The sequence below is a fragment of the Mobula birostris genome, unplaced genomic scaffold (genome assembly GCF_030028105.1).
Source record: "Mobula birostris isolate sMobBir1 unplaced genomic scaffold, sMobBir1.hap1 scaffold_282, whole genome shotgun sequence".
Lineage (NCBI taxonomy): Eukaryota > Metazoa > Chordata > Chondrichthyes > Myliobatiformes > Myliobatidae > Mobula > Mobula birostris.
In genome coordinates, this window is record NW_027275875.1 from 755,723 (window position 1) to 778,755 (window position 23,033).

General features: G+C 55.9%; 1 protein-coding gene across 1 annotated transcript in view; it reads left to right on the forward strand.

Annotated features, from left to right (window-relative positions):
* LOC140192847 (caspase-3-like) overlaps positions 1-22,285 on the forward strand; it is a 94,228-nt gene extending 71,943 nt beyond the window's left edge. The window contains exon 4 of the mRNA XM_072250333.1: positions 21,724-22,285. Coding sequence (XP_072106434.1) covers positions 21,724-22,046 — 323 coding nt within the window. The 3' untranslated portion in view covers positions 22,047-22,285. The remainder of the gene's footprint in view (positions 1-21,723) is intronic.
* The last annotated feature ends 748 nt before the right edge of the window (positions 22,286-23,033 follow it).

Consider the following 23,033-nt stretch of genomic DNA (forward strand, 5'->3'; position numbering starts at 1 on the left):
TCAGATGGATGGGGGCTGGAGTGGTTCAGATGGAAATATAGGGGTTTGGAGGGATTCGCATGGATGGATAGGGAGTTTGGAGGGGTTCAGATGGATGGCGGTGTGGGGGGTTCAGATGGATGGGGGTCTGGAGGGGTTTAAATGGATGAGGGTCTGGAGGAGTTCAGATGGATGGGGATCTGGGGAGGTTCCGTTGGATGGATGAGGGTCTGGAGTCGTTCAGATGGATGAGGGTCTGGAAGGGTTCAGATGGATGGATTGGGGTCTGGAGGGGTTCAGTTGGATGAGGGTCTGGAGGGGTTCAGATGGATGGGTACGGATCTGGAGGGGTCCAGATGGATGAGGGTCTGGAGGGGTTCAGATGGATGGGGGTCTTGAGGGGTTCAGATAGATGGATGGAGGTCTGGAGGGGTTCAGATGGATGGGGGTCTGGAGAGGTTCAGTTGGATGAGGGTCTGGAGGGGTTTAGATGGATGAGGGTCTGGATGGGTTCAGATGGATGGATGGGGGTCTGGAGGGGTTCAAATGGATGGATGGGGTCTGGAGGGGTTTAGTTGGATGAACGTCTGGAGGGATTCCGATGGATCAGGATCTGGAGGGGTTCAGATGGATGGATGGGGGCTGGAGGGGTTCAGTTGGATGAGGGTCTGGATGGGTTCAGATGGATGGGGCTCTGGAGAGCTTCAGTTGGATGGATGAGGATCTGGAGGGGTTCAGATGGATGGGGGCTGGAGGGGTTCAGTTGGATGAGGGTCTGGATGGGTTCAGATGGATGGGGCTCTGGAGAGCTTCAGTTGGATGGATGAGGGTTTGGAGGGGTTCAGATGGATGGGGGGCTGGAGGGCATTCAGGTGGATGAGGGTCTGGATGGGTTCAGATGGATGGGGGTCTGGAGGAGTTCAGATAGATGGGGTCTGGAGGGGTTCAGATGGATGAGGGTCTGGAGGAGTTCAGATGGATGGGGTCTGGAGTGGTTCAGATGGGTAGGGGTCTGGAGGGTTTCAGATGGATGGGTTGGGGTCTGGAGGAGTTCACTTGGATAAGGGTCTGGAGGGGTTCAGATGGATGAGGGTCTGGATGGGTTCAGATGGATGGATGAGGGTCGGGAGGGGTTCAAATGGATGGATGGGGATCCCGAGGGGTTCAGATGCTTGAGGATCTGGAGGGGTTCAGATGGATGAGGGTCTAGAGGGGTGCAGATGGATGGTTGGAGTCAGAAGGGGTTCAGTTGGATGAGGGTCTGGATGGGTTCAGATGGATGGGGCTCTGGAGAGGTTCAGTTGGATGGATGAGGGTCTGGAGGGGTTCAGATGGATGAGGGTCTAGAGGGGTGCAGATGGATGGTTGGGGTCAGAAGGGGTTCAGTTGGATGAGGGTCTGGATGGGTTCAGATGGATGGGGCTCTGGAGAGGTTCGGTTGGATGGATGAGGGTCTGGAGGGGTTCAGTTGGATGAGGGTCTGAAGGTGTTCAGTTGGATGAGGGTCTGGAGGAATCCAGATGGATGAGGGTCTGGAGGTGTTCAGATGGATGAATGGGGTCTGGAGGGGTTCAGGTGGAAAGATAGGGGTTTGGAGGGATTCACATGGATGGATAGGGAGTTTGGAGGGGTTCAGATGGATGGCGGTGTGGGGGGTTCAGATGGATGGGGGGCTGGAGGGGTTTAGATGGATGAGGGTCTGGAGGGGTTCAGATGGATGGGGATCTGGGGAGGTTCCGTTGGATGGATGAGGGTCTGGAGTCGTTCAGATGGATGAGGGTCTGGAGGGGTTCAGATGGATGCATTGGGGTCTGGAGGGGTTCAGTTGGATGAGGGTCTGGAGGGGTTCAGATGGATGGGTAGGGATCTGGGGGGTCCAGATGGATGAGGGTCTGGAGGGGTTCAGATGGATGGATGGGGTCTGGAAGGGTTTCGATGGAAAGATAGGGGTTTGGAGGGATTCACATGGATGGATAGGGAGTTTGGAGGGGTTCAGATGGATTGCTGTGTGGGGGGGTTCAGATGGATGGGGGGCTGGAGGGGTTCAGATGGAAATATACGGGTTTGGAGGGATTTGCATGGATGGATAGGGAGTTTGGAGGGGTTCAGTTGGATGGCGGTGTGGGGGGTTCAGATGGATGGGGGTCTGGAGGGGTTCAGATGGATGAGGGTCTGGAGGAGTTCAGATGGATGTGTAGGGATCTAGAGGGGTTCAGATGGATAAGAGTCTGGAGGGGTTCAGATGGATGGGTATGGGTCTAGAGGGGTTTAGATGGATAAGGGTCTGGAGAGGTTCAGATGGATGGGGATCTGGAGGGGTTCAGATAGATCAATGGCGATTTGGAGGGGTTCAGATGGATGGGGGTCTGGAGAGGTTCAGTTGGATGAGGGTTTGGAGGGGTTCAGATGGATGAGGTTCTGGATGGGTTCAGATGGATGGGGGTCTGGAGAGGTTCAGTTGGATGAGGGTTTGGAGGGGTTCAGATGGATGAGGTTCTGGATGGGTTCAGATGGATGGATGGCGGTCTGGAGGGGTTCAGTTGGATGAGGGTCTGGAGGGATTTAGATGCATGAGGATCTGGAGGGGTTCAGATGGATGGATGGGGGCTGGAGGGGTTCAGTTGGATGAGCGTCTGGATGGGTTCAGATGGATGGGGCTCTGGAGAGCTTCAGTTGGATGGGGTCTGGGGGGGTTCAGATGGATGAGGGTCTGGAGGAGTTCAGATGGATGGGTAGGGGTCTGGAGGGGTTCAGATGGATGGGTAGGGGTCTGGAGGAGTTCAGTTGGATGAGGGTCTGGAGGGGTTCAGATGGATGAGGGTCTGGATGGGTTCAGATGGATGGTTGGGGGTCTGGAGGGGTTCAAATGGATGGATGGTGGTCCAGAGGGGTTCAGGTGGATGAGGGTCTGGAGGAGTTCAGATGGATCAGAATCTGGAGGGGTTCAGTTGGGTGAGGTTCTGGAGGGGTTCAGATGTATGGGGGGCAGGAGGGGTTCAGATGGATGCGGGTCTGGAGGCATTCAGATGGATGAGGGTCTGGCGGAGTTCAGATGGATGGGGGTCTGGAGTGGTTCAGATGGGTAGGGGTCTGGACGGGTTCAGATGGATGAGGGTCTGGAGGAGTTCAGATGGATGGGGTTTGGAGTGGTTCAGATGGATGAGGGTCTGGATGGGTTCAGATGCATGAGGATCTGGAGGAGTTCAGTTGGATGAGGGTCTGGATGGGTTCAAATGGATGGGGCTCTGGAGAGGTTCAGTTGGATGGATGTGGGTCTGGAGGGGTTCAGATGGATGAGGGTCTTGTGGGGTTCAGATGGATGGATGAGGGTCTGGAGGCATTCAGATGGCTGAGGGTCTGGAGGGGTTCAGATGGATGGGGGTCTGGAGGTGTTCAGATGAATGGGGTCTGGGGGGGTTCAGATGGATGAGGGTCTGGAGGAGTTCAGATGGGTAGGGGTCTGGAGGTGTTCAGATGGATGAGGGTCTGGTGGAGTTCAGATGGATGGGGGTCTGGAGTGGTTTAGATGGGTAGGGGTCTGGAGGGGTTCAGATGGATGGGGGTCTAGAGGGGTTCAGTTGGATGGGGGTCTGGAGGGGTTCAGTTGGATGAGTAGGTGTCTGGAGGGGTTCAGATGGATGGGTAGAGATCTGGAGGGGTTCATATGGATGAGGGTCTGGAGGGGTTTAGATGGATCAGGATCTGGAGGGGTTCAGATGGATGAGGGTCTGGAGGGGTTCAGATGGATGGATGGCGGTCTGGAGGGGTTCAGTTGGATGAGGGTCTGGAGGGGTTCAGACGCATGAGGATCTGGAGGGGTTCAGATGGATGAGTGTCTAGAGGGCTGCAGATGGATGGTTGGGGTCAGGAGGGGTTCAGTTGGAGAGGGTCTGGATGGGTTCAGATGGATGGGGCTCTGGAGAGGTTCAGTTGGATGGATGAGGGTCTGGAGGGGTTCAGTTGGATGAGGGTCTGAAGGGATTCAGTTGGATGAAGGTCTGGAGAGGTTCAGATGGATGAGGGTCTGGAGGAGTTCAGATGGATGGGGGTCTGGCGTGGTTCAGATGGATGGATGGGGGTCTGGAGGGGTTCAGTTGAATGAGGGTCTGAAGGTGTTCAGTAGGATGAGGGTCTGGAGGGGTCCAGATGGATGAGGGTCTGGAGGGGTTCAGATGGATGGATGGGGTCTGGAGGGGTTCAGATGTTAAGATAGGGGTTTGGAGGGATTCACGTGGATGGATAGGGAGTTTGTAGGGGTTCAGATGGATGGCGGTGTGGGGGGTTCAGATGGATGGGGGTCTGGAGGGGTTCAGATGGATGAGGGTCTGGAGGAGTTCATATTGATGGGTAGGGATCTAGAGGGGTTCAGATGGATAAGAGTCTGGAGGGGATCAGATGGATGGGTAGGGGTCTGGAGGAGTTCAGATTGATGGGTAGGGGTCTAGAGGGGTTCAGATGGATAAGGGTCTGGAGGGGTTCAGATGGATGTGGATCTGGAGAGGTTCAGATAGATGGATGGGGGTCTGGAGGGGTTCAGATGGATGAGGGTCTGGATGGGTTCAGATGGATGGATGGGGGTCTGGAGGGGTTCAGTTGGATGAGGGTCTGGAGGGGTTCAGATGGATCAGGATCTGGAGGGGTTCAGATGGATGAGGGTCTGGAGGGGTTCAGATGGATGGATGGCGGTCTGGAGGGGTTCAGTTGGATGAGGGTCTGGAGGGATTTAGATGCATGAGGATCTGGAGGGGTTCAGATGGATGAGGGTCTGGAGGAGTTCAGATGGATGGGGTCTGGAGTGGTTCAGATGGGTAGGGGTCTGCAGGGTTTCAGATAGATGGGTAGGGGTCTGGAGGTGTTTAGTTGGATGAGGGTCTGGAGGGGTTCAGATGGATGAGGGTGTGGATGGGTTCAGATAGATGGATGGGGGTCTGGAGGGGTTCAGATGGATGGATGGGGGTCTGGAGGGGTTCAGTTGGATGAGGGTCTGGAGGGGTTCAGATGGATGAGTGTCTGGAGGGGTTCAGATGGATGGATGGCGGTCTGGAGGGGTTCAGTTGGATGAGGGTCTGGATGGGTTCAGATGGATGGGGTTCCAGAGAGGTTCAGTTCGATGGATGAGGGTCTGGCGGGGTTCAGATGGATGGGGGGCTGGAGGGGTTCAGATGGATGAGGGTCTGGAGGGGTTCAGATGGATGGATGGTGGTCTGGAGCGGTTTAGATGGATGAGGGTCTGGAGGCATTCAGATGGATGAAGGTCTGGAGGGGTTCAGATGGATGGGGGTCCGGAGGGGTTCAGATGGATGAGGGTCTGGAGGCATTCAGATGGATGGCGGTCTGGAGGGGTTCAGTTGGATGAGGGTCTGGATGGATTCAGATGGATGGGGTTCCGGAGAGGTTCAGTTGGATGGATGAGGGTCTGGCGGGGTTCAGATGGATGGGGGGCTGGAGGGGTTCAGATGGATGAGGGTCTGGAGGGGTTCAGATGGATGGATGGTGGTCTGGAGCGGTTTAGATGGATGAGGGTCTGGAGGCATTCAGATGGATGAGGGTCTGGAGGGGTTCAGATGGATGGGGGTCCGGAGGGGTTCAGATGGATGGGGTCTGGAGGGGTTCAGATGGATGGGGGTCTGGGAGGGTTCAGATGGAAGGGGGTTTGGAAGGGTTCAGATGGATGGGGGTTGGGAGCAGTTCAGATGGGTAGGGATCTGAAGCAGTTCAGATGGGTGGGGGTCTGGAGGGGTTCAGTTGGATGGGTAGGGGTTTGGAGGGGGTCAGATGGGTAGGGGTCTGGAGTGGTTCAGATGGATGGGGGTCTGGAGGGGTTCAGATAGATGGACAGGAGTCTGGAGGGGTTCAGATGGATGAGGGTCTGGAGGGGTTCAGTTGGATGAGGGTCTGGAGGGGTTCAGATGGATGAGGGTCTGGAGGGGTTCAGATGGATGAGGGTCTGGAGGTGTTCAGTTGGATGAGGGTCTGGAGGAGTCCAGATGGATGAGGGTCTGGAGGGGTTCAGATGGATGGCTGGGGTCTGGAGGGGTTCCGATGGAAAGATAGGGGTTTGGAGGGATTCACATGGATGGATAGGGAGTTTGGAGGGGTTCAGATGGATGGCTGTGTTGGGGGTTCAGATGGATGTGGGAGCTGGAGGGTTCATATGGAAATATAGGGGTTTGGAGGGATTCGCATGAATGGATAGGGAGTTTGGAGGGGTTCAGATGGATGGCGGTGTGGGGGGTTCAGATGGATGGGGGTCTGGAGGGGTTCAGATGGATGAGGGTCTGGAGGGGTTCAGATGGATGGGTAGGGATCTAGAGGGGTTCAGATGGATAAGAGTCTGGAGGGGTTCAGATGGATGGGTAGGGGTCTAGAGGGGTTTAGATGGATGAGGGTCTGGATGGTGGATGGGTTCAGATGGATGGGGCTCTGGAGAGATTCAGTTGGATGGATGAGGGTCTGGAGGGGTTCAGATGGATGGGGGTCCGGAGGGGTTCAGATGGATGAGGGTCTGGAGGCATTCAGATGGATGGCGGTCTGGAGGGGTTCAGTTGGATGAGGGTCTGGATGGATTCAGATGGATGGGGTTCCGGAGAGGTTCAGTTGGATGGATGAGGGTCTGGCGGGGTTCAGATGGATGGGGGGCTGGAGGGGTTCAGATGGATGAGGGTCTGGAGGGGTTCAGATGGATGGATGGTGGTCTGGAGCGGTTTAGATGGATGAGGGTCTGGAGGCATTCAGATGGATGAGGGTCTGGAGGGGTTCAGATGGATGGGGGTCCAGAGGGGTTCAGATGGATGGGGTCTGGAGGGGTTCAGATGGATGGGGGTCTGGGAGGGTTCAGATGGAAGGGGGTTTGGAAGGGTTCAGATGGATGGGGGTTGGGAGCAGTTCAGATGGGTAGGGATCTGAAGCAGTTCAGATGGGTGGGGGTCTGGAGGGGTTCAGTTGGATGGGTAGGGGTTTGGAGGGGGTCAGATGGGTAGGGGTCTGGAGTGGTTCAGATGGATGGGGGTCTGGAGGGGTTCAGATAGATGGACAGGAGTCTGGAGGGGTTCAGATGGATGAGGGTCTGGAGGGGTTCAGTTGGATGAGGGTCTGGAGGGGTTCAGATGGATGAGGGTCTGGAGGGGTTCAGATGGATGAGGGTCTGGAGGTGTTCAGTTGGATGAGGGTCTGGAGGAGTCCAGATGGATGAGGGTCTGGAGGGGTTCAGATGGATGGCTGGGGTCTGGAGGGGTTCCGATGGAAAGATAGGGGTTTGGAGGGATTCACATGGATGGATAGGGAGTTTGGAGGGGTTCAGATGGATGGCTGTGTTGGGGGTTCAGATGGATGGGGAGCTGGAGGGGTTCATATGGAAATATAGGGGTTTGGAGGGATTCGCATGAATGGATAGGGAGTTTGGAGGGGTTCAGATGGATGGCGGTGTGGGGGGTTCAGATGGATGGGGGTCTGGAGGGGTTCAGATGGATGAGGGTCTGGAGGGGTTCAGATGGATGGGTAGGGATCTAGAGGGGTTCAGATGGATAAGAGTCTGGAGGGGTTCAGATGGATGGGTAGGGGTCTAGAGGGGTTTAGATGGATGAGGGTCTGGATGGTGGATGGGTTCAGATGGATGGGGCTCTGGAGAGATTCAGTTGGATGGATGAGGGTCTGGAGGGGTTCAGATGGATGGGGAGCTGTGGGGTTCAGATGGATGAGGGTCTGCAGGCATTCAGATGGATGAGGGTCTGGAGGGGTTCAGATGGATGGGGGTCTGGAGGGGTTCAGATGGATGGGGTCTGGAGGGGTTCAGATGGATGAGGGTCTGGAGGAGTTCAGATCGATGGGGTCTGGAGTGCTTCAGATGGGTAGGGGTCTGGAGGGGTTCAGATGGATGAGGGTCTGGAGGAGTTCAGATGGATGGGGTCTGGAGTGGTTCAGATGGGTAGGGGTCTGGAGGGTTTCAGATGGATGGGTAGGGGTCTGGAGGAGTTCTGTTGGATGAGGGTCTGGAGGGGTTCAGATGGATGAGGGTCTGGATGGGTTCAGATGGATGGATGGAGGTCTGGAGGGGTTCAAATGGATGGATGGGGGTACCGTGGGGTTCAGGTGGATGAGGGTCTGGAGGGGTTCAGATGGATCAGAATCTGGAGGGGTTCAGTTGGGTGAGTGTCTGGAGGGGTTCAGATGCATGAGGATCTGGAGGGGTTCAGATGGATGGGGGGTAGGAGGGGTTCAGATGGATGGGCAGGAGGGGTTCAGATGGATGAGGGTCTGGAGGGGTTCAGATGGATGGATGGGGGCCTGGAGCGGTTCAGATGGATGAGGGTCTGGAGGCATTCAGATGGATGGGGGACTGGAGGGGTTCAGATAGATGGATGGGGGTCTGGAGGGGTTCAGATGGATGGGGGTCTGGAGAGGTTCAGTTGGATGAGGGTCTGGAGGGGTTCAGATGGATGAGGGTCTGGATGGGTTCAGATGGATGGATGGCGGTCTGGAGGGGTTCAGTTGGATGAGGGTCTGGAGGGATTTAGATGCATGAGGATCTGGGGGGTTTAGATTGATGGATGGGGGCTGGAGGGGTTCAGTTGGATGAGGGTCTGGAGGGGTTCTGATGGATGGGGGGCAGGAGGGGTTCAGATGGATGAGGGTCTGGAGGCATTCAGATGGATGAGGGTCTGGAGGCATTCAGATGGATGAGGGTCTGGAGGAGTTCAGATGGATAGGGGTCTGGAGTGGTTCAGATGGATAGGGGTCTGGAGGGGTCCAGATGGATCAGAATCTGGAGGGGTTCAGTTGGGTGAGGGTCTGGAGGGGTTCAGATGCATGAGGATCTGGAGGGGTTCAGATGGATGAGGGTCTGGAGGGGTTCAGAGGGATGGATGGGGGTCCGGAGGGGTTCAGTTGGATGAGGGTCTGGATGGGTTCAGATGGATGGGGGTCTGGAGAGGTTCAGTTGGATGGATGAGTGTCTGGAGGGGTTCAGATGGATTGGGGGCAGGAGGGGTTCAGATGGATGAGGGTCTGGAGGGGTTCAGATGGATGGATGGGGGTCTGGAGCGGTTCAGATGGATGAGGGTCTGGAGGAGTTCAGATGGATGGGGTCTGGAGTGGTTCAGATGGGTAGGGGTCTGGAGGCATTCAGATGGATGAGGGTCTGGAGAGGTTCAGTTGGATGGATGAGTGTCTGGAGGGGTTCAGATGGATGGGGGGCAGGAGGGGTTCAGATGGATGAGGGTCTGGAGGGGTTCAGATGGATGGATGGGGGTCTGGAGCGGTTCAGATGGATGAGGGTCTGGAGGAGTTCAGATGGATGGGGTCTGGAGTGGTTCAGATGGGTAGGGGTCTGGAGGCATTCAGATGGATGAGGGTCTGGAGGGGTTTAGATGGATGGGTAGGGGTCTGGAGGGGTCTAGATGGATAAGGGTCTGGAGAGGTTCGGATGGATGGGGGTCTGGAGGGGTTCAGATAGATGGATGGGGGTCTGGAGGGGTTCAGATGGATGCGGGTCTGGAGAGGTTCAGTTGGATGAGAGTCTGGAGGGGTTCAGATGGATGAGGGTCTGGATGGGTTCAGATGGATGGATGGGGGTCTGGAGGGTTTAGTTGGATGAAGGTCTGGGGGGGTTCAGATGGATGGATGGCGGTCTGGAGGGGTTCATTTGGATGAGGGTCTGGAGGGATTTAGATGCATGAGGATCTGGGGGGGTTTAGATGGATGGATGGGGGCTGGAAGCGTTCAGTTGGTTGAGGGTCTGGATGGGTTCAGATGGATGGGGCTCTGGAGAGCTTCAGTTGGATGGATGAGGGTCTGGAGGGGTTCAGATGGATGGGGGGCAGGAGGGGTTCAGATGGATTAGGGTCTGGAGGCATTCAGATGGATGAGGGTCTGGAGGCATTCAGATGGATGAGGGTCTAGAGGAGTTCAGATGGATGGGGGTCTGGAGTGGTTCAGATGGGTAGGGGTCTGGAGAGGTTCTGATGGATGGGGGTCTGGAGTGGTTCAGATGGGTAGGGGTCTGGAGGGGTTCAGATGGATGAGGGTCTGGAGGAGTTCAGATGGATGGGGTTTGGATTGGTTCAGATGGGTAGAGGTCTGGAGGGTTTCAGATGGATGGGTAGGGGTCTGGAGGAGTTCAGTTGGATGAGGGTCTGGAGGGGTTCAGATGGATGAGGGTCTGGATGGGTTCAGATGGATGGATGGGGGTCTGGAGGGGTTCAAATGGATGGATGGGGGTCCGGAGGGGTTCAGTTGGATGAGGGTCTGGAGGTGTTCAGATGGATGGATGGGGGTCCGGAGGGGTTCAGTTGGATGAGGGTCTGGATGGGTTTAGATGGATGGGGGTCTGGAGAGGTTCAGTTGGATGGATGAGGGTCTGGAGGCATTCAGATGGATGAGGGTCTGGAGGGGTTCAGATGGATGGGGGTCTGGAGGGGTTCAGATGGATGGGGTCTGGAGGGGTTCAGATGGATGAGGGTCTGGAGGAGTTCAGATGGATGGGGTCTGGAGTGGTTCAGATGGGTAGGGGTCTGGAGGCATTCAGATGGATGAGGGTCTGGAGGGGTTCAGATGGATGGATGGCGGTCTGGAGGGGTTCGTTTTGATGAGGGTCTGGATGGGTTCAGATGGGTGAGGGTCTGGAGGGGTTCAGATGTTTGAGGGTCTGGAGGGGTTCAGATGGATGGGGGTCTGGAGAGGTTCAGTTGGATGGATGAGGATCTGGAGTGGTTCAGATGGATGAGGGTGTGGAGGGGTTCAGATGGATGGATGGGTGTCTGGAGGGTTTCAGTTGGATGAGGGTCTAGAGGGGTTCAGTTGGATGAGGATCTGGAGGGGTTCAGATGGATAGGTATGGATCTGGAGGGGTTCAGATGGATGAGTGTCTGGAGCGGTTCAGATGGATGGGGGTCTGGAGGGGTTCAGATGGATGGATGGCGGTCTGGAGGGGTTCAGTTGGATGAGGGTCTGGAGGGATTTAGATGCATGAGGATCTGGGGGGGTTTAGATGGATGGATGGGGGCTGGAGGAGTTCAGTTGGATGAGGGTCTGGATGGGTTCAGATGGATGGGGCTCTGGAGAGCTTCAGTTGGATGGATGAGGGTCTGGAGGGGTTCAGATGGATGGGGGGCTGGAGGGGTTCAGATGGATGAGGGTCTGGAGGCATTCAGATGGATGAGGGTCTGGAGGGCTTCAGATGGATGGGTAGGGGTCTGGAGGAGTTCAGTTGGATGAGGGTTTGGAGGGGTTCAGATGGATGAGGGTCTGGAGGCATTCAGATGGATGAGGGTCTGGAGGGGTTCAGATGGATGGGGTCTGGAGTGCTTCAGATGGGTAGGGGTCTGGAGGGGTTCAGATGGATGAGGGTCTGGAGGAGTTCAGATGGATGGGGTCTGGAGTGGTTCAGATGGGTAGGGGTCTGGAGGGTTTCAGATGGATGGGTAGGGGTCTGGAGGAGTTCAGTTGGATGAGGGTTTGGAGGGGTTCAGATGGATGAGGGTCTGGATGGGTTCAGATGGATGGATGGGGGTCTGGAGGGGTTCAAATGGATGGATGGGGGTCCCAAGGGGTTCAGGTGGATGAGGGTCTGGAGTGGTTCAGATGGATCAGAATCTGGAGGGGTTCAGTTGGGTGAGTGTCTGGAGGGGTTCAGATGCATGAGGATCTGGAGGGGTTCAGATGGATGAGGGTCTGGAGGTGTTCAGATGGATGGATGGGGGTCCGGAGGGGTTCAGTTGGATGAGGGTCTGGATGGGTTCAGATGGATGAGGGTCTGGAGGGGTTCAGATGGATGAGGGTCTGGAGGGGTTCAGATGGATGGATGGGGGTCTGGAGCGGTTCAGATGGATGAGGGTCTGGAGGCATTCAGATGGATGAGGGTCTGGAGGGGTTCAGATGGATGGGGGTCTGGAGGGGTTCAGATGGATGGGGTCTGGAGGGGTTCAGATGGATGAGGGTCTGGTGGAGTTCAGATGGATGGGGTCTGCAGTGGTTCAGATGGGTAGGGGTCTGGAGGCATTCAGATGGATGATGGTCTGGAGGGATTCAGATGGATGGGGGTCCGGAGGGGTTCAGATGGATGGGGTCTGGAGGGGTTCAGATGGATGAGGGTCTGGAGGAGTTCAGATGGATGGGGTCTGGAATGGTTTAGTTGGGTAGGGGTCTGGAGGGGTTCAGATGGATGAGGGTCTGGAGGAGTTCAGGTGGATGGGGGTTTGGAGTGGTTCAGATGGGTAGGGGTCTGGAGGAGTTCAGATGGATGAGGGTCTGGAGGGGTTCAGATGGATGGGTAGGGGTCTGGAGGGGTTTAGATGGATGGGGGTCTGGAGGGGTTCAGTTGGATGGGGGTCTGGAGGGGTTCAGTTGGATGAGTAGGGGTCTGGAGGGGTTTAGATGGATGGGCAGGGATCTGGAGGGGTTCACATGGATGAGAGTCTGGAGGGGTTCAGATGCATCAGGATCTGGAGGGGTTCAGAAGGATGAGGGTCTGGAGGGGTTCAGATGGATGGATGGCGGTCTGGAGGGGTTCGTTTTGATGAGGGTCTGGATGGGTTCAGATGGATGAGGGTCTGGAGAGGTTCAGTTGGATGGATGAGGATCTGGAGTGGTTCAGATGGATGAGGGTGTGGAGGGGTTCAGATGGATGGATGGGGGTCTGGAGGGTTTCAGTTGGGTGAGGGTCTAGAGGGGTTCAGTTGGATGAGGATCTGGAGGGATTCAGATGGGTAGGGAGTTTGGAGGGGTTGAGATGGATGGCTGTGTGGGGGGTTCAGATGGATGGGGGCTGGAGTGGTTCAGATGGAAATATAGGGGTTTGGAGGGATTCGCATGGATGGATAGGGAGTTTGGAGGGGTTCAGATGGATGGCGGTGTGGGGGGTTCAGATGGATGGGGGTCTGGAGGGGTTCAGATGGATGGCGGTGTGGGGGGTTCAGATGGATGGGGGTCTGGAGGGGTTTAAATGGATGAGGGTCTGGAGGAGTTCAGATGGATGGGGATTTGGGGAGGTTCCGTTGGATGGATGAGGGTCTGGAGTCGTTCAGATGGATGAGGGTCTGGAAGGGTTCAGATGGATGGATTGGGGTCTGGAGGGGTTCAGTTGGATGAGGGTCTGGAGGGGTTCAGATGGATGGGTACGGATCTGGAGGGGTCCAGATGGATGAGGGTCTGGAGGGGTTCAGATGGATGGGGGTCTTGAGGGGTTCAGATAGATGGATGGAGGTCTGGAGGGGTTCAGATGGATGGGGGTCTGGAGAGGTTCAGTTGGATGAGGGTCTGGATGGGTTCAGATGGATGGGGCTCTGGAGAGCTTCAGTTGGATGGATGAGGGTTTGGAGGGGTTCAGATGGATGGGGGGCTGGAGGGATTCAGATGGATGAGAGTCTGGAGGCATTCAGGTGGATGAGGGTCTGGATGGGTTCAGATGGATGGGGGTCTGGAGGGGTTCAGATAGATGGGGTCTGGAGGGGTTCAGATGGATGAGGGTCTGGAGGGTTTCAGATGGATGGGTTGGGGTCTGGAGGAGTTCACTTGGATGAGGGTCTGGAGGGGTTCAGATGGATGAGGGTCTGGATGGGTTCAGATGGATGGATGAGGGTCGGGAGGGGTTCAAATGGATGGATGGGGATCCCGAGGGGTTCAGGTGGATGAGGGTCTGTAGGGGTTCAGATGGATCAGTATCTGGAGGGGTTCAGTTGGATGAGGGTCTGCAGGTGTTCAGATGCATGAGGATCTGGAGGGGTTCAGATGGATGGGGGGTAGGAGGGTTCAGATGGATGAGGGTCTGGAGGGGTTCGAATGGATGGATGGGGGTCTGGAGGCATTCAGATGGGTGAGAGTCTGGAGGAGTTCAGATGGATGGGGTCTGGAGTGGTTCAGATGAGTAGGGGTCTGCAGGGGTTGAGATGGATGGATGGCAGTCTGGAGGGGTTCAGTTGGATGAGGGTCTGGAGGGGTTCAGATGCTTGAGGATCTGGAGGGGTTCAGATGGATGAGGGTCTAGAGGGGTGCAGATGGATGGTTGGGGTCAGAAGGGGTTCAGTTGGATGAGGGTCTGGATGGGTTCAGATGGATGGGGCTCTGGAGAGGTTCAGTTGGATGGATGAGGGTCTGGAGGGTTTCAGATGGATGAGGGTCTAGAGGGGTGCAGATGGATGGTTGGGGTCAGAAGGGGTTCAGTTGGATGAGGGTCTGGATGGGTTCAGATGGATGGGGCTCTGGAGAGGTTCGGTTGGATGGATGAGGGTCTGGAGGGGTTCAGTTGGGTGAGGGTCTGACGGTGTTCAGTTGGATGAGGGTCTGGAGGAATCCAGATGGATGAGGGTCTGGAGGTGTTCAGATGGATGAATGGGGTCTGGAGGGGTTTAGGTGGAAAGATAGGGGTTTGGAGGAATTCACATGGATGGATAGGGAGTTTGGAGGGGTTCAGATGGATGGTGGTGTGGGGGGTTCAGATGGATGGGGGGCTGGAGGGGTTTAGATGGATGAGGGTCTGGAGGGGTTCAGATGGATGGGGATCTGGGGAGGTTCCGTTGGATGGATGAGGGTCTGGAGTTGTTCAGATGGATGAGGGTCTGGAGGGGTTCAGATGGATGCATTGGGGTCTGGAGGGGTTCAGTTGGATGAGGGTCTGGAGGGGTTCAGATGGATGGGTAGGGATCTGGGGGGTCCAGATGGATGAGGGTCTGGAGGGGTTCAGATGGATGGATGGGGTCTGGAAGGGTTTCGATGGAAAGATAGGGGTTTGGAGGGATTCACATGGATGGATAGGGAGTTTGGAGGGGTTCAGATGGATTGCTGTGTGGGGGGGTTCAGATGGATGGGGGGCTGGAGGGGTTCAGATGGAAATATACGGGTTTGGAGGGATTTGCATGGATGGATAGGGAGTTTGGAGGGGTTCAGTTGGATGGCGGTGTGGGGGGTTCAGATGGATGGGGGTCTGGAGGGGTTCAGATGGATGAGGGTCTGGAGGAGTTCAGATGGATGTGTAGGGATCTAGAGGGGTTCAGATGGATAAGAGTCTGGAGGGGTTCAGATGGATGGGTATGGGTCTAGAGGGGTTTAGATGGATAAGGGTCTGGAGAGGTTCAGATGGATGGGGATCTGGAGGGGTTCAGATAGATCAATGGCGATCTGGAGGGGTTCAGATGGATGGGGGTCTGGAGAGGTTCAGTTGGATGAGGGTTTGGAGGGATTCAGATGGATGAGGTTCTGGATGGGTTCAGATGGATGGGGGTCTGGAGAGGTTCAGTTGGATGAGGGTTTGGAGGGGTTCAGATGGATGAGGTTCTGGATGGGTTCAGATGGATGGCGGTCTGGAGGGGTTCAGTTGGATGAGGGTCTGGAGGGATTTAGATGCATGAGGATCTGGAGGGGTTCAGATGGATGGATGGGGGCTGGAGGGGTTCAGTTGGATGAGCGTCTGGATGGGTTCAGATGGATGGGGCTCTGGAGAGCTTCAGTTGGATGGGGTCTGGAGGGGTTCAGATGGATGAGGGTCTGGAGGAGTTCAGATGGATGGGTAGGGGTCTGGAGGGGTTCAGATGGATGGGTAGGGGTCTGGAGGAGTTCAGTTGGATGAGGGTCTGGAGGGGTTCAGATGGATGAGGGTCTGGATGGGTTCAGATGGATGGATGGGGGTCTGGAGGGGTTCAAATGGATGGATGGTGGTCCAGAGGGGTTCAGGTGGATGAGGGTCTGGAGGGGTTCAGATGGATCAGAATCTGGAGGGGTTCAGTTGGGTGAGGTTCTGGAGGGGTTCAGATGTATGGGGGGCAGGAGGGGTTCAGATGGATGCGGGTCTGGAGGCATTCAGATGGATGAGGGTCTGGCGGAGTTCAGATGGATGGGGGTCTGGAGTGGTTCAGATGGGTCGGGGTCTGGACGGGTTCAGATGGATGAGGGTCTGGAGGAGTTCAGATGGATGGGGTTTGGAGTGGTTCAGATGGGTAGGGGTCTGGAGGGTTTCAGATGGATGGGTAGGGGTCCCGAGGGGTTCAGTTGGATGAGGGTCTGGAGGGGTTCAGATGGATCAGAATCTGGAGGGGTTCAGTTGGATGAGGGTCTGGAGGGGTTCAGATGGATGGGGTCTGGAGTGGTTCAGATGGGTAGGGGTCTGGAGGGGTTCAGATGGATGGGGGTCTAGAGGGGTTCAGTTGGATGGGGGTCTGGAGGGGTTCAGTTGGATGAGTAGGGGTCTGGAGGGGTTCAGATGGATGGGTAGAGATCTGGAGGGGTTCATATGGATGAGGGTCTGGAGGGGTTTAGATGGATCAGGATCTGGAGGGGTTCAGATGGATGAGGGTCTGGAGGGGTTCAGATGGATGGATGGCGGTCTGGAGGGGTTCAGTTGGATGAGGGTCTGGAGGGGTTCAGACGCATGAGGATCTGGAGGGGTTCAGATGGATGAGTGTCTAGAGGGCTGCAGATGGATGGTTGGGGTCAGGAGGGGTTCAGTTGGAGAGGGTCTGGATGGGTTCAGATGGATGGGGCTCTGGAGAGGTTCAGTTGGATGGATGAGGGTCTGGAGGGGTTCAGTTGGACGAGGGTCTGAAGGGATTCAGTTGGATGAAGGTCTGGAGAGGTTCAGATGGATGAGTGTCTAGAGGGCTGCAGATGGATGGTTGGGGTCAGGAGGGGTTCAGTTGGAGAGGGTCTGGATGGGTTCAGATGGATGGGGCTCTGGAGAGGTTCAGTTGGATGGATGAGGGTCTGGAGGGGTTCAGTTGGACGAGGGTCTGAAGGGATTCAGTTGGATGAAGGTCTGGAGAGGTTCAGATGGATGAGGGTCTGGAGGAGTTCAGATGGATGGGGGTCTGGCGTTGTTCAGATGGATGGATGGGGGTCTGGAGGGGTTTGGTTGAATGAGGGTCTGAAGGTGTTCAGTAGGATGAGGGTCTGGAGGGGTCCAGATGGATGAGGGTCTGGAGGGGTTCAGATGGATGGATGGGGTCTGGAGGGGTTCAGATGTTAAGATAGGGGTTTGGAGGGATTCACGTGGATGGATAGGGAGTTTGGAGGGGTTCAGATGGATGGCGGTGTGGGGGGTTCAGATGGATGGGGTCAGGAGGGGTTTAGATGGAAATATAGGGGTTTGGAGGGATTCGCATGAATGGATAGGGAGTTTGTAGGGGTTCAGATGGATGGCGGTGTGGGGGGTTCAGATGGATGGGGGTCTGGAGGGGTTCAGATGGATGAGGGTCTGGAGGAGTTCATATTGATGGGTAGGGATCTAGAGGGGCTCAGATGGATAAGAGTCTGGAGGGGATCAGATGGATGGGTAGGGGTCTGGAGGAGTTCAGATTGATGGGTAGGGGTCTAGAGGGGTTCAGATGGATAAGGGTCTGGAGGGGTTCAGATGGATGTGGATCTGGAGAGGTTCAGATAGATGGATGGGGGTCTGGAGGGGTTCAGATGGATGAGGGTCTGGATGGGTTCAGATGGATGGATGGGGGTCTGGAGGGGTTCAGTTGGATGAGGGTCTGGAGGGGTTCAGATGGATCAGGATCTGGAGGGGTTCAGATGGATGAGGGTCTGGAGGGGTTCAGATGGATGGATGGCGGTCTGGAGGGGTTCAGTTGGATGAGGGTCTGGAGGGATTTAGATGCATGAGGATCTGGAGGGGTTCAGATGGATGAGGGTCTGGAGGAGTTCAGATGGATGGGGTCTGGATTGGTTCAGATGGGTAGGGGTCTGGAGGAGTTCAGATGGATCAGGGTCTGGAGGAGTTCAGATGGATGGGGTCTGGAGTGGTTCAGATGGGTAGAGGTCTGCAGGGTTTCAAATGGATGGGTAGGGGTCTGGAGGTGTTTAGTTGGATGAGGGTCTGGAGGGGTTCAGATGGATGAGGGTGTGGATGGGTTCAGATAGATGGATGGGGGTCTGGAGGGGTTCAGATGGATGGATGGGGGTCTGGAGGGGTTCAGTTGGATGAGGGTCTGGAGGGGTTCAGATGGATGAGGGTCTGGAGGGGTTCAGATGGATGGATGGCGGTCTGGAGGGGTTCAGTTGGATGAGGGTCTGGATGGGTTCAGATGGATGGGGTTCCAGAGAGGTTCAGTTCGATGGATGAGGGTCTGGCGGGGTTCAGATGGATGGGGGGCTGGAGGGGTTCAGATGGATGAGGGTCTGGAGGGGTTCAGATGGATGGATGGTGGTCTGGAGCGGTTTAGATGGATGAGGGTCTGGAGGCATTCAGATGGATGAAGGTCTGGAGGAGTTCAGATGGATGGGGGTCCGGAGGGGTTCAGATGGATGAGGGTCTGGAGGGGTTCAGATGGATGGATGGTGGTCTGGAGGGGTTCAGTTGGATGAGGGTCTGGATGGGTTCAGATGGATGGGGTTCCGGAGAGGTTCAGTTGGATGGATGAGGGTCTGGCGGGGTTCAGATGGATGGGGGGCTGGAGGGGTTCAGATGGATGAGGGTCTGGAGGGGTTCAGATGGATGGATGGTGGTCTGGAGCGGTTTAGATGGATGAGGGTCTGGAGGCATTCAGATGGATGAGGGTCTGGAGGGGTTCAGATGGATGGGGGTCCGGAGGGGTTCAGATGGATGGGGTCTGGAGGGGTTCAGATGGATGGGGGTCTGGAAGGGTTCAGATGGAAGGGGGTTTGGAAGGGTTCAGATGGATGGGGGTTGGGAGCAGTTCAGATGGGTAGGGATCTGAAGCAGTTCAGATGGGTGGGGGTCTGGAGGGGTTCAGTTGGATGGGTAGGGGTTTGGAGGGGGTCAGATGGGTAGGGGTCTGGAGTGGTTCAGATGGATGGGGGTCTGGAGGGGTTCAGATAGATGGACAGGAGTCTGGAGGGGTTCAGATGGATGAGGGTCTGGAGGGGTTCAGTTGGATGAGGGTCTGGAGGGGTTCAGATGGATGAGGGTCTGGAGGGGTTCAGATGGATGAGGGTCTGGAGGTGTTCAGTTAGATGAGGGTCTGGAGGGGTTCAGATGGATGGATCGGGGTCTGGAGGGGTTCAGATGGATGGATGGGTGTCTGGAGGGGTTCAGATGGATGGATGAGGGTCTGGAGGAGTTCAGATGGATGGGGGTCTAGCGTGGTTCAGATGGATGGATGGGGGTCTGGAGGGGTTCAGTTGAATGAGGGTCTGAAGGTGTTCAGTTGGATGAGGGTCTGGAGGAGTCCAGATGGATGAGGGTCTGGAGGGGTTCAGATGGATGGCTGGGGTCTGGAGGGGTTCCGATGGAAAGATAGGGGTTTGGAGGGATTCACATGGATGGATAGGGAGTTTGGAGGGGTTCAGATGGATGGCTGTGTTGGGGGTTCAGATGGATGGGGAGCTGGAGGGGTTCATATGGAAATATAGGGGTTTGGAGGGATTCGCATGGATGGATAGGGAGTTTGGAGGGGTTCAGATGGATGGCGGTGTGGGGGGTTCAGATGGATGGGGGTCTGGAGGGGTTCAGATGGATGAGGGTCTGGAGGGGTTCAGATGGATGGGTAGGGATCTAGAGGGGTTCAGATGTATAAGAGTCTGGAGGGGTTCAGATGGATGGGTAGGGGTCTAGAGGGGTTTAGATGGATAAGGGTCTGGAGAGGTTCAGATGGATGGGGGTCTGGAGGGGTTCAGATGGATGGGGGTCTGGAGAGGTTCAGTTGGATGAGGGTTTGGAGGAGTTCAGATGGATGAGGGTCTGGATGGGTTCAGATGGATGAATGGGGGTCTGGAGGGGTTCAAATGGATGGATGGGGGTCTGGAGGGGTTTAGTTGGATGAGGGTCTGGAGGGGTTCAGATGGATCAGGATCTGGAGGGGTTCAGATGGATGAGGGTCTGGAGGGATTTAGATGCATGAGGATCTGGAGGGGTTCAGATGGATGGATGGGGGCTGGAGGGGTTCAGTTGGATGAGGGTCTGGATGGTGGATGGGTTCAGATGGATGGGGCTCTGGAGAGATTCAGTTGGATGGATGAGGGTCTGGAGGGGTTCAGATGGATGGGGAGCTGAGGGGTTCAGATGGATGAGGGTCTGCAGGCATTCAGATGGATGAGGGTCTGGAGGGGTTCAGATGGATGGGGGTCTGGAGGGGTTCAGATGGATGGGGTCTGGAGGGGTTCAGATGGATGAGGGTCTGGAGGAGTTCAGATCGATGGGGTCTGGAGTGCTTCAGATGGGTAGGGGTCTGGAGGGGTTCAGATGGATGAGGGTCTGGAGGAGTTCAGATGGATGGGGTCTGGAGTGGTTCAGATGGGTAGGGGTCTGGAGGGTTTCAGATGGATGGGTAGGGGTCTGGAGGAGTTCTGTTGGATGAGGGTCTGGAGGGGTTCAGATGGATGAGGGTCTGGATGGGTTCAGATGGATGGATGGAGGTCTGGAGGGGTTCAAATGGATGGATGGGGGTACCGTGGGGTTCAGGTGGATGAGGGTCTGGAGGGGTTCAGATGGATCAGAATCTGGAGGGGTTCAGTTGGGTGAGTGTCTGGAGGGGTTCAGATGCATGAGGATCTGGAGGGGTTCAGATGGATGGGGGGCAGGAGGGGTTCAGATGGATGGGGGGCAGGAGGGGTTCAGATGGATGAGGGTCTGGAGGGGTTCAGATGGATGGATGGGGGCCTGGAGCGGTTCAGATGGATGAGGGTCTGGAGGCATTCAGATGGATGAGGGTCTGGAGGGGTTTAGATGGATGGGTAGGGGTCTGGAGGGGTTTAGATGGATAAGGGTCTGGAGAGGTTCAGATGGATGGGGGTCTGGAGGGGTTCAGATAGATGGATGGGGGTCTGGAGGGGTTCAGATGGATGGGGGTCTGGAGAGGTTCAGTTGGATGAGGGTCTGGAGGGGTTCAGGTGGATGAGGGTCTGGATGGGTTCAGATGGATGGATGGCGGTCTGGAGGGGTTCAGTTGGATGAGGGTCTGGAGGGATTTAGATGCATGAGGATCTGGGGGGTTTAGATTGATGGATGGGGGCTGGAGGGGTTCAGTTGGATGAGGGTCTGGAGGGGTTCAGATGGATGGGGGGCAGGAGGGGTTCAGATGGATGAGGGTCTGGAGGCATTCAGATGGATGAGGGTCTGGAGGCATTCAGATGGATGAGGGTCTGGAGGAGTTCAGATGGATAGGGGTCTGGAGTGGTTCAGATGGATAGGGGTCTGGAGGGGTCCAGATGGATCAGAATCTGGAGGGGTTCAGTTGGGTGAGGGTCTGGAGGGGTTCAGATGCATGAGGATCTGGAGGGGTTCAGATGGATGAGGGTCTGGAGGGGTTCAGAGGGATGGATGGGGGTCCGGAGGGGTTCAGTTGGATGAGGGTCTGGATGGGTTCAGATGGATGGGGGGCAGGAGGGGTTCAGATGGATGAGGGTCTGGAGGCATTCAGATGGATGAGGGTCTGGAGGAGTTCAGATGGATAGGGGTCTGGAGTGGTTCAGATGGATAGGGGTCAGGAGGGGTCAGGAGGGGTCCAGATGGATCAGAATCTGGAGGGGTTCAGTTGGGTGAGGGTCTGGAGGGGTTCAGATGGATGAGGGTCTGGAGGGGTTCAGATGGAGTTTGGAGTGGTTCAGACGGATGTGGGTCTGAAGAGGTTCAGATGGATGCCGGAATTGGGAGAAAGATAAAATGCATGAGGCAAGTTTGGAGGCAGATGTTGAGATAGATGGGAGAGGGGAAGCATCAGTTACCCTGCTGAGATTTCGATCATGTAACCTGTTTGGAGTGTTGACAGTAATGATGCATTTCAGGTTTGATGTTTCGATGTACATGTGGAAAACCTTTAAATGTTTTACAATTTCCATCTCCGCCCTCTGCCACTGCTACAGACTACGGCTCCTTCCTGCGTGCATCCGGATCTGCATTCCTGCAGACGCTGTGCGATCTGCTGCATGGCGATCAGAAACACTGGGAGCTGCTGAGAATCATGACTCATGTGAACCGCCTGGTTGCCCTGTGGTTTGAGTCCAAGGGTGCCTATGGGTGCAAGAAGCAGATGCCTTGTTTCGTCAGCAAGTTGCGACATGAGGTCTACCCCTTCTCCGACCGGCCCTCAGCAGAGAGCAACCCAGGTCCCTCTGAGAACACCAGCCTCAGCCACAGCGAGTCATTGAGCACTGCTGTGCAGGGACAGGTGCCTCGGCCCATCTAGTCCATGCTGAACCAAGCCCTGCTGGAACCACTGTCCTCTATACCCATCCCTCCCACCCACCTATCCAAACTTTGCCTAAGTGTTGCAATTGCACTCCAGTCCACCCTTGGGAAAACAAAATGCCTGAAAAATTGACAAAAGGGGACGCCCCTCTTGACACATTCTCCCTCGTGTAAACCAGGACTCTCCCTATCACGCTAGAGATGATCCAAAGGGAAACCAGAAGAGACCCCACACTATGTCTGTCTTGCAACCCAGAATGTGGAGCAGAAATTCCAGTTCCACATTTTTAACAGTGCCGGGATGGACTTGTCCTGTTTGGGGCTTGACTTGAGTGGGGATAGAGAGTCTTCGAACCATCCACGGTGAGAACTGAGGTGTTGGGGGAGCTACGTGCCAGTCTTCTAGGCGTGGTCAGAAACAAAGAGTTGGCTCGAAGCTTTGACCTGGTGGCCTGGGATCAACCAGCAGATCAAGCAGTTTGCCATGCACTGTTCGGGGTGCCAAAACATCCAGAAGATGCCAACAGCAGCGCCTCTCCATCCCTGGGAGGGGCCTGCATTACCTCGGCAGAGGATTCATGCGGAGTTTGTCATGGGCACAAATTCCTTGGTCGTGACTGCAGCTGTAAAGTGACCAGATGTGTCCCCAATTGCCTCCACTACAGCCTCGCACACTGCCGATGTGTTGAGAAACCTCTTCCTAAGGACTGGTGTTCCAGAACACTTAGTGAGTGCCAATGGACTGCAGTTTGTTGCAAAGCAGTTTCAATCACTCCTGAAAGTGAAATTACACCTGCACCGTACCACCCAGCCTGGCGAAAATGTTTGTCTGGGTCTAAAGAATGCACTGCATGCAAACTCAGCAGAACACTACACTGAATCAAAACCTTGCCAGTATCCTCCTTGCATATTGAAATGCAGCACACTCCGCGACCAATGGCTCACCAGTTGTGTTGTTCCTGGGTCGTCCCTTGTGCTTGTGATC